This window comes from Sapajus apella, unplaced genomic scaffold (genome assembly GCF_009761245.1).
Source record: "Sapajus apella isolate SASKATOON/1434 unplaced genomic scaffold, GSC_monkey_1.0 scaffold36, whole genome shotgun sequence".
Classification (NCBI taxonomy): domain Eukaryota; kingdom Metazoa; phylum Chordata; class Mammalia; order Primates; family Cebidae; genus Sapajus; species Sapajus apella.
In genome coordinates, this window is record NW_022436976.1 from 19,103,047 (window position 1) to 19,120,405 (window position 17,359).

Consider the following 17,359-nt stretch of genomic DNA (forward strand, 5'->3'; position numbering starts at 1 on the left):
CTTCTCCTTCTCCTTCTCCTTCTCCTTCTCCTTCTCCTTCTCCTTCTTCTTCTTCTTCTTCTTCTTCTTCTTCTTTCTCTTCTTCCTCTTCTTCCTCTTCCTCTTCTTCCTCTTCCTCCTCTTCCTCTTGTTCTTCTTCTTCTTATTCTCCTTCTTCTTCCACCTCCTCCTCCTCTTTCCTCCTCTTGTTCTTCTTCTCCTTCCTCTTCCTCCTCTTCTTCTTCTTCTTCTTCCTCTTCTTCTCCTCCTCCTCCTCCCCTTCTTCTTTTCTTCTTCTTCTTGTTCCTTTTTCCTTCTTCTTCTTTCTTTTTCCTTCTTCTTCTTCCTTCTTTCTTCTTCCAGGGTCTCACTCTGTCACCCAGACTGAAGTGCAATCTTAGCTCACTGCAACCTCTGCTTCTTGGGCTCCAGTGATCTTCCCATCCCAGCCTCCCAAGTAGCTGGGAATACAGGCACATGCCACCACACCTGGCTAATTTTTAGCAATTTTTGTAGATATAGGTTTTCATTATGTTGACCAGGTTGGTCTCAAACTCCTGGGCCCAAGTAATCTGCCTGCCTTGGCCTCCCAAAGTGCTGAGATTACTGGTATGAGCCACTGAGCTCAACTTCTAATCAGAGACAAATAATTCTGATCCATTTATGATCAGTTCCATAATGACATATGTGGAATGTTATGGGAACACTTAGAAAGGAGTGATTAAATCCTTTGAGGTTAAAAACAAAAAGGCTTCACAGGGAACATTATTGACTTTTGAATTAGGTTTTTAAAGATGATTAGTTATTTATCCACAGAAGAAGTAGGGGAAGCCCAATCCAGGCAGAGGCTAAAACATGAGATAATGGAAGGGATTATGAAAATAAAGATGCCAGAATGAGGAAATAATAATGGATGATTAAAAATGCTGGGAGAAATGGTTACATACTTGAGGGGTACTTGCTTTGGAGTGCAATAAGGATTTTTTTCCTTTAAAATGATAATGAGGGACTGGTGAAGGTATTAAGATTGGAAAATTGGTGCTTTAGGGACTTTTCTTTTTGGTGCTGGGAGATGTAACAGGAATGACTCTGACAACAAGTAACAGAATACTTAACTAACAAGAACTTGAACAAATATTTACCTTTCTCACAATAAAAGAAGAAAGTAGCTTTTGGCTTTGATTTTTTTTTTTTTTTTGACTTAATTTTGTCAGAATCTGGATTGACAGTTCTGCTCTTCACTTTCCCAAAGCCTTTCTTTTTGTCTTACGGTCTCAAAATATTTTCCCCAGCTCTGGGCATTATATCCACATTAAAGACAGAAAGGAGAAGGGCAATAGCACCATCACATCTCTCTCATTTTTCAGGAAGGTAAAAAATTTCCCAGAAGGCTTTCCTCTTCCTGTATATTTCTGCTTTCATGTCATTGGACAGAACTGTGACATGAGCACCCTTAGCTTTAATAGAGGCTGGAAAATCAAGTATTTAGCTTTCTATTAATTTTATTAATAGCCATTAGCTTTCTATTAATTGTATTATTTCTATTAAAAGAAAGAGGCAAAGGAAGAGAGAAAGAGTTTAGAATAAAAACCTAAGCAATCAGCAACGAGTGCTGCAGGAGAGAACCTCATTCTCTCAGTTGGAGGCAGGGAAAACTGGATTATTGTCATTACCTCCCCCAGCTTTCTCTACAGATATTCTTGCCACCTTCCAATCTATTTTTCCAAACTACATCCAGAATGATTTTTTAGAAACCTCCTTTGCTTAGAAGCTAACTCTTCAAGGGATTTGCATTGCTCTTAGCATAAAGACTAAATCTTTATGTAACAATTTGCCTTGAAGCCTTTCTTTGCTTGTCTACATCAAAAACAAGTAGCACAAATTTACTTCCAGAAGACTTGAAAAACAGTGTAGATATTCATATCTTGGCCGGTTGCTGGTGAATTCTAACTACGAAGTCAGCCTCTAAAGTGAATGACACCTAAACAATTCTACTTCTACCCCCTTGGCTTCTTTTTTAGTCTGTTCTAGAAGACTGTTTCTCACTCTAGAATGCATGTTAAAGTCACCTGGCATGGCTTTTACAAATTCCCATAGTTGTGTCTCAATTCAGGTCAGTTGAATTGCAGTATCTGGGACTAGGGTTTAGGCCTAAGTAGTAAGTATGCTGATAAATGTTTTACTACCTACACAGGGGGTAAGGAAACCCTTATTTGCAGCATTTGTCAATTTTCATGTTATAAATCCTCTCATTACAGCAGATTTCAAGCTCCCAACATAAAATTTCTGAATGGGAAGTTACAAATATATACTTAGTAGCACACCACCATACAGATACAATAGATACTTCAGATAACTGCAAGAGATTATGTCCTAGTAATTTTTTTTTTTTTTTTTTTTTTTTGAGACAAAGTCTAGCTCTGTCACCCAGGCTGGAGTGCAGTGGTATGATCTTGGCCCATTGCAGCCTCTGCTTCCTGGAATCAGGCAATTCTACTGCCTCAGACTCCCAAGTAGCTGGGATTATAGGTACCTGCCACCATGCCTGGCTAATTTTTGTATTTTTAGTAGAGACAGGGTTTCACCAGGCTGGTCTCGAGTGATCCACCTGCCTTGGCTTCCCAAAGTGCTGGAATTACAGGCGTGAGCCACTGCTTCTGGACGGTAGTAGTAAAATTTATAGCATAATTAGAAAGTGATGATCCTTGAGTAATTATTATCTTTGTTTTTAATATGATTTATTTAATAATAAGTATATAATTTAGAGTGATGACTATGTTTAACAACTGACTTACAAAATTCCTGAAATTAGCCTGTTCTAATATACTTCTAGGTAAAAATATATTTAAAACGTGTTTAAAACTTGCCCCCTCCCAGATCTACTGAATAAAAAATTCTGGGGGTGGACTTCCAGTTTCTGATCCTACATTTAGAGAGTTTACTTATGTCTTATAATAAGACATGTCTTATAACAAGAAAAAGTTGGACAATTTGAAATTTACTCATGTCTTTTTTTTTTTTTTTTTTTGAGACGGAGTTTCACTCATGTTACCCAGGCTGGAGTGCAATGGCGCGATCTCGGCTCACCACAACCTCCGCCTCCTGGGTTCAGGCAATTCTCCTGCCTCAGCCTCCTGAGTAGCTGGGATTACAGGCACGCACCACCATGCCCAGCTAATTTTTTGTATTTTTAGTAGAGACGGGGTTTCACCATGTTGACCAGGATGGTCTCGATCTCTTGACCTTGTGATCCACCCGCCTCGGCCTCCCAAAGTGCTGGGATTACAGGCTTGAGCCACCGCGCCCGGCCTTACTCATGTCTTATAACAAGAAAAAGTGGGACAATTTGAAAATTCACTTTTTTTTTACTCATCAGAGGACTGGGGTGACAAGGGCAAACTGCCACCTTAAGATCTGGAAAGACAGACAATCCAGAGACATGCAGGTCCCAAGAGTTACTTACCATAAGCTGGAGGAACACATGAATAATTATTTTCATGAATTGCTGGAGGCTAAGTATTAACTAGTAGAAGAGTAAAAAATTCCTGGGGAGCACAATCATGGGAGAGGGCCCACATTTAAATGGGCTTTCATTCTAGGAATCTAATGGATTCTTTCAGTAAGGATCTGAGCTAGTGGCCTTGGTAGGGGAGGAAAAGAATGAATTTATCCACCTTAAAACACTCACGTACTCTTTTTCTAATAAAGACCTAATCTGGGGATGGGGGAAATTTGCCAGAGGGTAATTTTGATACTATAGCCCAGTTAGGGTAAGGGAATTCTACTCTAGCACCAGCCTTTATTTCTTAACTAAGGAGGAAAATTAACAATGCTTATGGAATTCAGTTGGGAATGTTGCAGCCAAGGAAGGGAGTAGGGGCAGGAATAAGACAACTATAGCCTTGGAGTAGGAATAGATGTACTTGTGAACACCATGTCTCCAAGACACAGGTTCACTGAAAGTCTGAGATTCAATCAGATTGTAGACTACTTCTCTTCTTCACACTTACCACCAGGGAACCTCCAGAGTAACCACACTGGTTACAGATGAAAAAATTGCAAGACATAGACTTTCTCTAAAGCAGTACAAAGAGAAGCCTGAAAGCCAGGAAGGGAAACAAAAACAAGAAATGTTTTGATACCTGTAGCGACAACAACATTAAACATTCTTCTGCTGAAAGCCTAATTACTTCAGCACCTCTTATAGGATACAATATGTCTGGCTTTCAACAAAGTCATTAGGAATGCTAAAGGGCAAGAAAAAAATATTTTGAAGAGATCAAGCAAGCATCAAACTCAGACTCAGTGATGATATGAATTTAAAAATTATCAGACAGGGCATTTTAAATAATTATGATTAATATGTTAAGAGATCTAATGGAAAAAGTATACAGTGTGCAAGATGTGTAATGTCAGCAGAGAGATGAAATTATTTGAAAGACTCAACATGACATGCTAGATATCAAAAACACAGCAACATAAATGAAGAATATCTTTGTAGCTCCATTGACTTGACAGGGTTAAGGAAATAATTAATTTGAAGATAGTCCAATAAAAACTTCTCAAACTAAAATGCAAAGAGAAAACAAATGGAAAAAAAAAACAACAGAACAGTCATTCAAGAACTGTGGGATAATATCAAAAGGGGTAACATATGCACAATTGGAGTAGAAGAAGAGGAGAAAATGAGATAGAAGAAGTACTTGCAGTAATACTTGTTGGGAACATTTCAAAATTAATGTCAGACGCTAAACCACAGATACAAAAAGAATACCAAGCAACATAGATACCAAAGGAAAACAGGCCGGGCGCCGTGGCTCACGCCTGTAATCCCAGCACTTTGGGAGGCCAAGGTGGCTTCATGAGTAAAGGTGTGAAGAGGAGCCATAGTTGTCATACTAGGCTAGAGCTCCCTCCTCTGGGAAGAACCAAGATGTTCCCTCCATCACTGGCAGTCAAGAGGAGCAGGCAAAGCAGACTGATAGATTTGTGATTCTTTTCTACGTGGATAGAGAAGTGAACTCAAGATCTGTGGTATAGTCAGTCTAAAGTTAGGGGATCTGACTCATGAAATAGATTCTATGGGTAAATAGTATGGTTTGGGGGTAGTTTCTGAATACATATTAAATTCAAGCAACATTTAGGAAATGGGTGATACAGAACACCAGGCAAAATTCCTATTTACCATCCTAGGGCTTTTTCTATGAATGGTAGTTCCTCTGCCAACAAGAAGATTGACTAGACTATTCCTTTCCCAATAATAACTGAGATGTTACTGTATTATGTTCTATGTATGTAATATATCTAATGTAGGATCATTTATTTTTATAATTAGCATGTCTGTGCCACAATGCTACTTTAAAGTATCTATAACTAAATTATAAAGGAAGATCTGGTGGTCTAAGAAAACTCATAGAATCAAGAGCTTAAATCTCTAGTCTCAAAACTGCTGGTATTCTTGTGTGGACTTTTCACTTAACCTCTCTGTTTTTCATTTTCTTCATTGATAAAACGTTTAGCCAATATACACCTTAAATTTTGTTCTTGTGGATAATTCATTTACTTTTTTTACTTATTTTGTCTGTCTTAGCCAGATTTACTTATATAAATAAAATCTTTTACTTATTTTTAAAATTTATTGCACAAATAATAAAATTAAAGATTAAAAAAAGAAGAATCACCCAAAAATGAAAGAAAATTTACAATTTAAAATTTTCTGTTTCCTGACCTTGTCCATCTGCATAATATTTTACATTCTTATTACCATAGTGTAGATCATGTTCTGAACTGCTTTGTCATTTAATATTTTAGAATATATTTTCAAAATTTTTTATTATTACATTACTTACTACTTAATAGTCATATATGGGCATACCATAATTTATTTAGCTGTTCAAAATATTGGTGATTAGTTTTTGGTGTTAATAACTTGTATTTTTTTTAGATTATAAGGAAGGTGTTTTTCTCAGCTCTAACCTTTTTAAGAGGAGACTGAGATGCTGGAAAGTGTATGTTCTTAAGTTTTCCTAAAGCTGTCCAAGCTTTACCTATCCCAAAAGCTCATGAATGTCTGCTGTACACTCTGTTGATAGAAAATATTGAACTCTCATTTATATACTTTCTCATGGCTGTTACTCACATAACCAATTCTATACGCTCCTAGCTGTGAAAGCCAATTCTCAGTGAAATTTTCCAGTGACCTTGGATCAACTTCTGACTGTCCTAAAGGTTTATGGCCAATTATTTTCACTGTATTATTTGCATGGACATTGGTGCCCATTTTATTTCTATAGTCAACCAGAACTAATATAGGAGAATCTTTCTACCCCTGATGAAGATGATTAGAGGTGGAATGGCATCTAAATTAGAAGACAGCTAATGAGGGCAAATGAAGGATAAAAGTTTGCTAAAGCTACAAATTAGAAGCTAACTTCATGGCTCAAAGAAGTGTTGCTTATTATGTTCCCTAAATGTACTTGCCTCCATAGTCTTGAGTAGTACCAACAATCACTAACCCCAGTTCCCAATTAATATTATGGGATAGTTATAATGGAATGCCCTTAGAGTTATGACTGTAGGTATTAGACTGGGGCAGGCTTGTTATATCAGCAAGGAAGACTGTTTATGACCTACACGATCCAATTTGGCTTCAGAAAAGTTGAACAGACTGCATCTCACAACCTGGCCTGTTCCTTGACTATATAAACCACCTGCAATATATTACCCATTATGGTATTTTGGTGACTAGAAGGAAAAATGCAAATTAAAAATAGCAATTAATAAATGATTTTTAATTAATTATTTTTAATAATTTAATCATGTATTTTAGATTTGCGAGTTATGAGGGCGGCACCTGAAACAGTGATAACAAAAGAAGACCTGGAGAAGAATATAGAGATAATACTCACAGAGACAGAAACACTGAAATTTTTTGACTTGCCCGCAGTCATGGTCTCTATAGAATCTGAGGAAGCTGAGAAAGTAACGTATGTGTGGTTCAGTTGTCTACATCGTTTCTGTAATTCAAATACTAAGCCAATGGTTCTTATCCTTGTTTCTGTGAAGGGTCCTTGGGGATTCTGGGATATACACTGGAGGGGGGTTTAGGGGGGAAGACTGTATATTCCCTACAAAATTATATAGTAAGTTATATAAGTGCCATGTGAACTTATATGGAAAGTAAATGTTTATGTTGTGTGTAAATTTTTCGAGAGGAAGAGCCCATAGCTTTACCATATTTTTAAATAATTAGGCAAACTTCTAAGCCAAATAATAAAATAAGCCTCCAGGTCTCTGTAGAGGTTTTGATTATTTTTTCTTTTATACATATATAAATCATTTTCAATTTAAAAAGAAAGAACTGACATTTTTACAGTAATAGCCAAAACGGCAATTACTTTTGCACCAACCTAATATTTAAAACTTAGGGAAAATATGGGGAAATAAATGAATTATTAGAGAGGTTTTCTATTTCTCTTTATTAATGAATATAAATAGAGTTCGTTTTGGTCTCAGGTATTTTGACAGTCTGTTAGGCAGATATACATTTAAGGATTGTTATGTTTTCATGAAAAATTGACCCCTTTATCATTTTGTACTATCCCTTTTTATCCCTGATAATTTTTCTTGTTCTGCTCTCCTCTAAAATTAATATAGCTACTATAAGTAGATTATTGTTATTCAGATTATTTTGCCTCAAATATTATTTGAATAGGATTTATAGTACTAAAAACTCCATCACCAAAATAATTTTAGGGTACTATCCCTTCTCAAAATATAAAATATTATATTATTATTTGGACTATAAAACATAATACCTATTAGATCATGAATAGCATACCTTTTAAAAGCTCATAAAAAGTAAGAGAAAGCTCCTAATACCAAAAAACGAAAAAAAAAAAAAAAAAAAGGGGAAAGGGGGGAAAAAAAAAGGGATAGATAACTGCTTTGAAGTCAGAAAGGGAGAGATGCTGGGAACAAATGTTAATATTGACATATGGATCTGGAAACCAGTGATGAGTCTTGGGTTCCCCCAACTCTTACGTTAGAAGAGCTGAAAGAGAGATTCTTGTGTTAAGCCAAGACTCTCAAAAGGAGCTCAATCATCTCAACTGCTCCTAGGCCAGTAGAGTCAACTCCCTACTTTCAGAAGCAAACACAAATCTCTGAAGGAATGCATATCCCCATTTTGGCTCTTAAGATTCCCTCAGATCAGCTGGGCGTGGAGGTTCATGCCTGTAATCCCAGTACTTTGGGAGGCCAAGGTAGGAGGATGGTTTGAGCCCAAGAGTTCAACACCAGCCTGCAACATGGTGAAAGCTCCGTCTCTACATTACAGTTTTTTTCTTTTGATTAACGAGGCATGGTGGTATACACCTGTAGTCCCGGCTTCTTGGGAGGATGAGGTAGGATAATCACTTTATTGAGCACAGGAAGTTGTGACTGCAGTGAGCTGTGTTCACACCATTGCATTCCTGCCTGGTCAATAGTGAGAGACTATGTCTCAAAAAAAAAAAAAAAAAAACAAAAGAGGAAGAAAGATTCCCTCAGGTTGAATTTGGTAAAAATACACCAAAACATTAAAGAAACGAGTCATTATAAATAAGAATAAACAGAAATACAGAAATAATAACCCTAGATCTAGATCCTGAAGACTATAATTATATTATCAGATATAGAATATATGTGTGAAATGTTTAAACAAATAAGAAACAGAGTTAAAACATGATTAACCTTAAGAAACTCTGAGGCTGGGTGCGGTGGCTCATACCTCTAATCCCAGCACTTTGGGAGGCTGTGGCAGGCAGATCAGTTGAGGTCAGGAGTTTGAGACCAGCCTGGCCAACATGGCAAAACCCTGTCTCTACTAAAAATACAAAAATTGGGGCATGGTGGCGGGTTCCTGTAATCCCAGCTATTTGGGAGGCTGAGGCAGGAGAATTGCTTTTCCAGGAGGTAAAGTTGGAGTGAGTAGAGGTCACACCACTGCACTCCAGCCTAGGCAACAGAGCAGGACTCAAAATACATAAAGAAACTGTCAGAAATCATGACCTGTATTTGGAAAAATATCTAAAAAGAACTTTAAAGTATGTTTATATAATTGTTGAAAATATACAGTAAGCTGATTTAAACATTAGACATAATTGAATAGAGATATAATGAATTAGACAAAAGAGCTGGATAAATTATACAAAATCAAATTTGGAGATAAAATGGGATATAAAGTATGAAAACGATGTTAAAAAATATGTTAACAATAGGCCATACATGGTGGTTCATGCCTGCATCCCGGCACTTTGGAAGTCAGGGCAGTTAGATCGCCTGAGGTCAGGTATTCAAGACCAACCTGGCCAACACGGTGAAACCCTGTCTCTGCAAACAGTATAAAAATAAGCCCAGTGTAGTGTTGGGTGCTGGTAATCACAGCTACTTGGGAAGCTGAGCAGAAGAATCACTTGAACCCAGGAGATGGAGGTTACTGTGAGCCTAGATTATACCACTGCACTTCAGCCTGGGCGACAGAGTGAGACTGCATCTTAAGAATAAAAAATAAAAAAGTTGACAATAAAATAATGGTCTAACATATATCTAATGAGAGGTTCAAAAAGGGCAGAATATAAAGAATGGAGGAGAGGTAATATTCAGAGAGTGGGGAAGGACTTTCCCAAGCTATTGAAAGATGCCATTCCACAGAAATAGGAGTCAATAAAAGTAAATATCCAAAAAGAAACGTCTCAATGTGGGTCAAGATGGCCAGGGAGAGACCTATGTTAATTCTAGCTAAATAATTATAAGCTTGCTTGGCTCAGAGTACACTGAAGTTCATACATTGAACTAAACTATATTATTGGTGCCGTTAATTAGAAATCAGGCGGCAACAGGAGGCCTAAGGTAAAGACCAGCCAAGAGCGCGGTAACACCAGGGAACACCTTGGGGTGATTGAGATTAGGGAATACTGCTCTGGTCCCACGAATGCCTTCTCATCATGGAGACTACATGAGGGCCTCATAAAGAGGTCTTATGCAAAGATCTCTAAGAAGGGGGCGACATCCGCTCACAATGTCCAGGAGGGTATTTGCAGATGGTAGCTGGCAAGGAGGAGAAAAGCCTTGCAGGGCAGAGATCACGGAACGCCTCAGGCTCTGCCTAGGTTCTTGGAATATGGAGTGATTTTAATTGCTCTATGTCCACAGTGCTCGGGAGATAAAAGCCCCTGGATGCATTGGGTGTGGTCAGACCCAGTGGCTCCTATACTTCTGATACAGCTGAACCCTGATAACAACCCTGATAAGTACTAGTTTAGCATGTCTTAGAAGGATCACAAGTGCTGTTAAATGCTCAGAGCACTAGTTTAGCATGTCTTAGAAGTATCTCAAGTGCTCTCCACCTGGCTATCTTACCTACTCCTTTACCCTCCCCTTCCATGCCCATAAGATCAATGATATTTATGCACATAATAAAAGTGTTTGGAGCCCAGAGCGCGGGGCCAACACAGTTCCCACGCTTGCATTGGTCCCCTGGACACATGTTGTAAATTCTACTCTTGTGTCCCTGTCTTTATTTACGTCCGGACTAAGGGCACCCACATATGGGGTTGGGACTGGTACCCAACACTCAGTGCATTGTACTGGCATTCCAGAATACCACATATAAAGAGAAGATTTAAAAAATAGAAGGAAGCCAGGCACGATAGCACATGCCTGTAGTCCTGGCTACTTGGGAAGGTGAAGCAGGAGGATAGCTTAAACCTAGGAGTCCAAATTCAACCTGGGCAACAAAGTGAGACCACATCTCTTATTATTATTTATAAATAAATCAATCCATAAATAAGAGGATTGGAATCTAAAAGTTAGTTCATTAAAAAACAAAAATAGAAAAATATTTTTTAAAAACATGCCACCTACAGAGGAACAATTAAACTGACAGCATTATTAGGGATAAATTATACTTCATAACAATAGGAAGGTATAGTAATCCTGAATTTGAATATTCCTAATAAAATAACCTGGGCCAGGCACAGTGGGTGGCTCACGCCTGTAATCCCAGCACTTTGGGAGGCCGAGGTGGACAGGTCACCTGAGGTCAGGAGTTCATGACCAGCCTGGTCAACATGGTAAAACCTTGTCTCTACTAAAAATACAAAAATTAGCTGGGCGTGGTGGCGCATGCCTGTAGTACTAGCTACTTGGTAGGCTGAGGCCAGAGAATCGCTTGAACCTGAGAGTTGGAGGTTGCAGTGAGCTGAGATTGTCCCACTGCACTCCAGCCTTGGTGACAGAGCAAGACTCTGTCTTAAATAAATAGATAAAATAACCTGAAAACATATGAAGCAAAAATTGGAAACTTCATGTATATTCTACTAAAGTAGGAGATTTAAACATACCTCTCTTAATTATTGTTAGGTCAACCAGAGAACAAATTAGTATGGATATGGAAAATTTGAACAAAAATGTAATGGTCAGATACAGACTTCTGTACTCAACAATTAAATAACACATTCTCCTTCTGCACACATGCAGCATTTATGAAAAATTATTCATAAGGCTATGAAGCAAGGTCTCAAAACTTTCAAAGTAGATTTACACAAATGAAATTTTCTGGCCACGATGCAATGAAGTTAAAAATTAATAACATAAATCTTAACTAAAGCATACACAATTACATATAAATTTGGAAGTTCAAAAGCACATTTCTGAATTCCTCATGAATCATCAAAGAAGTAATGGAAAATTTAAAAATATTCAGAACAAAAACCGACATGGAGTTAGTACTAGCATGTTATTGATAGGTACTGAAAGTAGTAGGGATTTTGGGAGTTAGACACAATATTAAAGAGTCCTCTGGTGGTCATTTAATGCAATCTTTTCCTAAGGCTGTTTTTGAATTCTCACTTCACTCTTTAGTGCAAGCCACATTAATGAAAGTAATTTTAAGGAAAAGAATGACATAAAGACATAATATGTGTGGTGATGATTCTTATTAATGAGTTGGATACCCTTTATTTTTTACAGCCAGAGAAACAAGAATTATGAAGTCCTTTGTAGAAATAGATTAGGCAATGACTTGTATGTTGAAAGGATGATGCAGACTTTCAATGGAGCACCAAAGAATAAAGAGGTTCAATGTGATAAAATCATAATGGAAGATAAAGGTAATTTGCTTTATTCTGCTTGATAAACTGTAATGTTCTAATGTACATTCTTTGCGTCTGTAAATCAACAAATGAATATTGAAATATATAAAGCAAAAATAAAAAATAATTTGGCTAAATCACAACAGTAGTTGGACACTGTCATCTATAGCTTGCAGAATTTGACAAGTTAAGTAATAAATACATAGATTTGAATAATAATTATGCATCTTGGTTTTTATGAATACTATGCCATAGAACTTTTTACTCTTTAAATATTTATAAAAACTGATTATTTACTATGTTACAAACAATATCAGCCATAACTATTAACATTTTAAATGGGTCAGACACTATTCTAGGTCCTTCACATGTATTGACTGGTTTAATTTTTACAGCAACCCTATGAGGTAGATACTATTATGCTTCCCCATTTTATAGATGAGGAAACAGGCAAAGAGAAGTTTGCTAACTGTTCTGGTTCTAGAGCCTGTGCATTTAACTGCTATACTTCCCACATCTCAATGTGTACAAATTAACAACCTTGAGCACATTGCATAGCCAAAATCTGTGGGGTGTAGCCAAAAAAGTGATTAGAAGTAAGTTTAATTTTTTTTTTTTTTTTTTTGAGACAGAGTGGAGTGCAATGGCACCATCTTGACTCACTGCACCTCCGCCTCCCAGGTTCAAGTGATTCTCCTGCCTCAGCCTCCCAAGCAGTTGGGATTACAGGCACCCATCATCATGCCCAGATATTTTTTTTTATTTTTTATTTTTGTAGAGACAGGGTTTCACCATGTTGGCCAGGATGGTCTTGAACTCCTGAACTCAGGTGATCTGCCCGCCTGGGCCTCCCAAAGTGCTGGGATTACAGGCATGAGCCACCAAGCCCGCTGGTTATATTCTTAATTGCCATTATTATGCAGCAAAACTGTAAACTACTTTTAAAAAAAGATTAAAATAAACTCCTAGCAAAAAAGTTAACCGTTACTTTTAGTATAAGAACATAAATACATCTTATTGGTGGGAGCATTTATTCCCTACTCCTAAGGTTTTCTTTTATGTGGAAGAACATGAATGGATATTTTTGCCTCTATCTCCTTCTACGCTCTCACTCATGGCAGTGTAATTCACTTAACTGGTAAATGCCCATACATGGGGTTGTATGGTTATTTGGTTATTCCCCTGCTTTCTCTCTCCTGGTAGCCTGCTGGCAGAAAGGAGTACAAATTCTGATTGCGTTCTCCATGCTGAAAATTTTATACGGGAAGGACTCAGCATTGTCAGGCCTGTGGTTATCAAGCTCATTGTTGCTGCATTTCTAAACTATATCAGCCAACCTAAACATTACCAGTAATAAAGACAATTTTGATCACTATTTTATTTCTGACAAGTTTCTTAATTGGTGGGAACTTGGATGGACCCAGAAAAGTGAATACTTAGATGGTATTTAGTAACTTTTTCTAGTCCTTAACCAATTCATATTAGGAAACTTATTCATATTTTTTCCAAATACATAGTAAAGGATTTAAATATTTTTAAATGGATTACTGTATGTAACTTTAGGTTTCTAATTCATTTTAGGAAATCTATTCATATTTTTTCAAAAGTAAGGGGTTTAATTATTTTAAATGGATTACTGTATATAACTTTATGCTAAAATATTTGAAAATAAAGAAAAGAATGATTCTTTGTGGAACTCAAAATTATGAAAACTTCCCAAGAAATAATAAAATTATACATACTCAGACAAATGGGAAAATTTTACCAAAATATACCCCTTTAAAATGGCCTAAATAAAGGTCAAATTACTTTAGAGGTTTATTCTGTAAATATGAGAATACTTTATAATATTCATGTGTATTAGGGTTCTTCAGAAAAACAGAACCAATAGGATATATATATATGTATATATATGTGTATATATATGTATATGTGTATATACATATGTATATATGTATTCATATCTACGATTTATTTATTGAGATGGAGCCTCGCTCTGTCGCCAGGCTGGAGTGCAGTGGCACGATCTCAGCTCACTGCAACCTCCGCCTCCTGGGTTCAAGTGATCCTCATGCCTCAGTTTCCAGAGTAGCTGGGACTACAGGCACCACTACCACGCCCAGCTAAATTTTTGTATTTTTAGTAGAGACGGTGTATCACCATGTTGGCCAGGATGATCTCAATCTCCTGACCTTGTGATCTGCCCACCTTGGCCTCCCAAAGTGCTGGGATTATAGGCGTGAGCCACCACTCCCAGCCGATTTATATTTTACATCTAGGATTTATATATAAAGAGATTCATTACAGGGCATTGGCCTATGTAATTATGGAGGCTGAGAAGTACCATGATCTGTCATGTGCAAACTGGAGATATAGGAAAGCTGATGGGGTAGTTTGAAGCCCTGAGAGTTGAAGAGCCAGTGGTATAAATTCTTGTCTACCTCTGAAGACCTGAGAACCAGGAGCAATGAGGGCAGGGGATTGATACCTCTACTGAAGTAATCAGGCAGAGAATGAATTCAACCTTCCTCCACCTTTTAGTTCTATTCAGCCCTCAATGTATTGGATGATGGCCACCACACTGGGGAGAGCCATCTGCTTTACTCAGTCCACCAATTCAAATGCTAATCTCTTGTGGATACACCCTCACAGATATACCCAGATGCAGTATTTTTTTATTTTTATCTTTATTTTTTTGTTGTTGTTGTTGGGTGGATCACCTGAGGTCAGGAGACATCCAGATACAATGTTTAATCAGCTAGCTAGGCATCTTCTGCCCAGTCAGGTTGACACATAAAGTTAACTATCACATCATATTATTTAAATTGCTCCAAATTATATAAAATATGAGAATATTTACTAATTTTTAAAACAAGGTTAAACAAAACGTGACAAAGAAAATACAGACTAATATATATGTGGAAAAATTAAAAATATAGTAGTACTAAATTTGAAACCTCAAGGCATTAGGAATCCCTGTAGTAACACCAACTTATTCTAGGAGTATAAAGATTATTATTATTATTTTTTTTTTTATTATATCATTTTCTTTTTTTTTAAGATTATTAAATATCAGGAAACATTTATGATTCATCATCACAAAATCATATTATAGGTTTAATGTAAAACATGAATGGTAAATGCCAAAAAGAGCAGTTGATACAATTCAGCATTCATTCCTGATGAAATTATCTGTACAGGAATGGTATGGTTCTTCTTGATAAAATATCTAAAATAAAAAGCAAAATTTCTGCTTAAAGGTGAACTACTAGAGATAATTGCTGTGATCCATTAAATATAAGAACCAGAAATAGTGTCACTTATTACAGTAACTTCAACTTTGATGGTTCCAACTATTGCAGTAAGACAGCAACAGATTTAGGATATTAATATTTATAAAGAGACAAAAACAAATTGTCATTATTTGTAGGTGACCTTAAGGTCTACTTAGCTACCTCAAGAGCATTAACTAAAAAAAAATAGTTCCAGGATAATGCAGCAAAAATGGCAGAGTAGGTAGTTCTGACAACATATCCCACAGAAATGCCCCCAAAACTGACCAAATGCTGTCAGAATCTGTTGCATTCATGGAACAAGAACAGAATATTCTTTAGAAAGAACATTCAAAGAATAAAAGGATCTTGTTAGCTTAATAAAATGTTTGGAAGATAAAAAAAAAAATCTCCAAGAAATAGAAAAGAAAAACAAACAGATGAAAAATTCAAGAGAAAGAGTAAAATTAGAGGACCAGTCCAGGAAGTTCAATAGTCAATAATGGTTTTAAAACAGAAAATGGAGGGGAAGACATCATTCAGTAAAACCTCTCACACTTGAAAGTCAAAAGTTGGTGATTGAAGGGGAACAACAAGTGCCAGCATATTACTAATAAATGAAATTTTAAAATGTGATGGACAGAAAATGTCAACAAGCTACCAGAGAGAAATATAAATAGGTCAGTGTAGAGAACAAGACATCAGACTGGCTGGAAACAAGAACGTAATGGAACACTGCTAATATGCCTTGGCTGTGTTCCCACCCAAATCTCATCTTGAATTGTAATCCCCATAATTCCTACATGTTGTAAGAGGGAAGAGGTGGAGATAATCGAATCATGGGGGTGTTACCCTCATGTTGTTCTTGATAGTGAGTGAGTACTCATGAGAGCTGATGGCTTTATAAGGGGCTTCCCCCTTCGCTTGTGATTCACTTCTCTCACCTGCCGCCATGTAAGATATGCCTTTTTCGTCTTCCGCCATGATTCTAAGTTTCCTGAGGCCTTCCTTGCAATGTGTAACTGTGAGTCAATTAACATTCTTTATAAATTACCCAGTCTTGGGTATGCCTTCATAGCAGCATGACAATGGACTAATACAACTGCCTTTGAAATTTAGAAGGTAAGTAATTTCCAGTCTAGATACTACACCCAAGTGAATATCAAGTATGAGGGTAGAATAAAGACATTTTCATACATGTAAAGTATCAAAATAATTTACCTCTCCTGTATATTTTTTCAAGAAGTTAAGGATGTGCTCAACCAAAACCAGTTGTGAAACAAAAAAAGAGGAAGACAATAAAATACATTGAACAAGGTATCTGACATAGGAGTGAGGTGGTAGTAGTTCCCAGAAGGAAAATGACTGAACAGCCTAGGATTTCAGCTGTTCACCAAACACAAAGGACAACCAGTTTACATTAAAACAATGTGACTTGAGACTGGCACATTGATCACTGTCATAACCTAGTTGCTTGCTGACATTATACAATCTTTTTAACCTGAAGACAGAATACTTAGACATATCATAGGCCTGAATTCTTTTCTGTATCTAGCTTGCCTTTACCTTTTTGTTCGTTTTTTTTGAGACTCACTCTGTTGCCCAGGCTGGAGTGCTGTGGCACAATCTTAGCTCACTGCAACCATCGCCACCTGGGTTCAAGCGATTCTCCTGCCACAGCCTCTTGAGTAGCTGGGATTACAAGCTCCCACCATCACGCCTGGCTAGTTTTTGTATTTTTAGTAGAAATGGAGTTTTACCATCTTGGCCAGGCTGGTCTGAAACTCCTGACCTCAAGTGAACCACTGGCTTCAACCTCCTAAAGTGCTGGGATGAGGCAAGAGGCACCACATCCTGCCACCTTTACCATTCTTAATGCGGTTCCTGCTTTCCTTTTCAATAGGCCTCTATAAATAAGCTGAAGGTCAATAATTTGAAATGCCACTTTTATCATAAATTACTATATGTTATACT

General features: G+C 37.0%; 1 protein-coding gene and 1 long non-coding RNA gene across 2 annotated transcripts in view; one reads left to right on the top strand and one right to left on the bottom strand.

Moving 5' to 3' along the window:
• Nucleotides 1-2,027, bottom strand: part of LOC116563882 — a 14,534-nt gene extending 12,507 nt beyond the window's left edge. Inside the window, exons 1-2 of the long non-coding RNA XR_004274616.1 lie at nucleotides 2,016-2,027; nucleotides 1,653-1,661 (exon numbers count right to left, since the gene is read on the bottom strand). This is a non-coding gene — a long non-coding RNA (uncharacterized LOC116563882). The remainder of the gene's footprint in view (nucleotides 1-1,652; nucleotides 1,662-2,015) is intronic.
• The window catches only part of WDR78 (WD repeat domain 78), a 95,643-nt gene that overhangs the window by 34,204 nt on the left and 44,080 nt on the right, over nucleotides 1-17,359 (top strand). Inside the window, 2 exon segments of the mRNA XM_032296655.1 lie at nucleotides 6,809-6,965; nucleotides 11,992-12,131. Coding sequence (XP_032152546.1) covers nucleotides 6,809-6,965; nucleotides 11,992-12,131 — 297 coding nt within the window.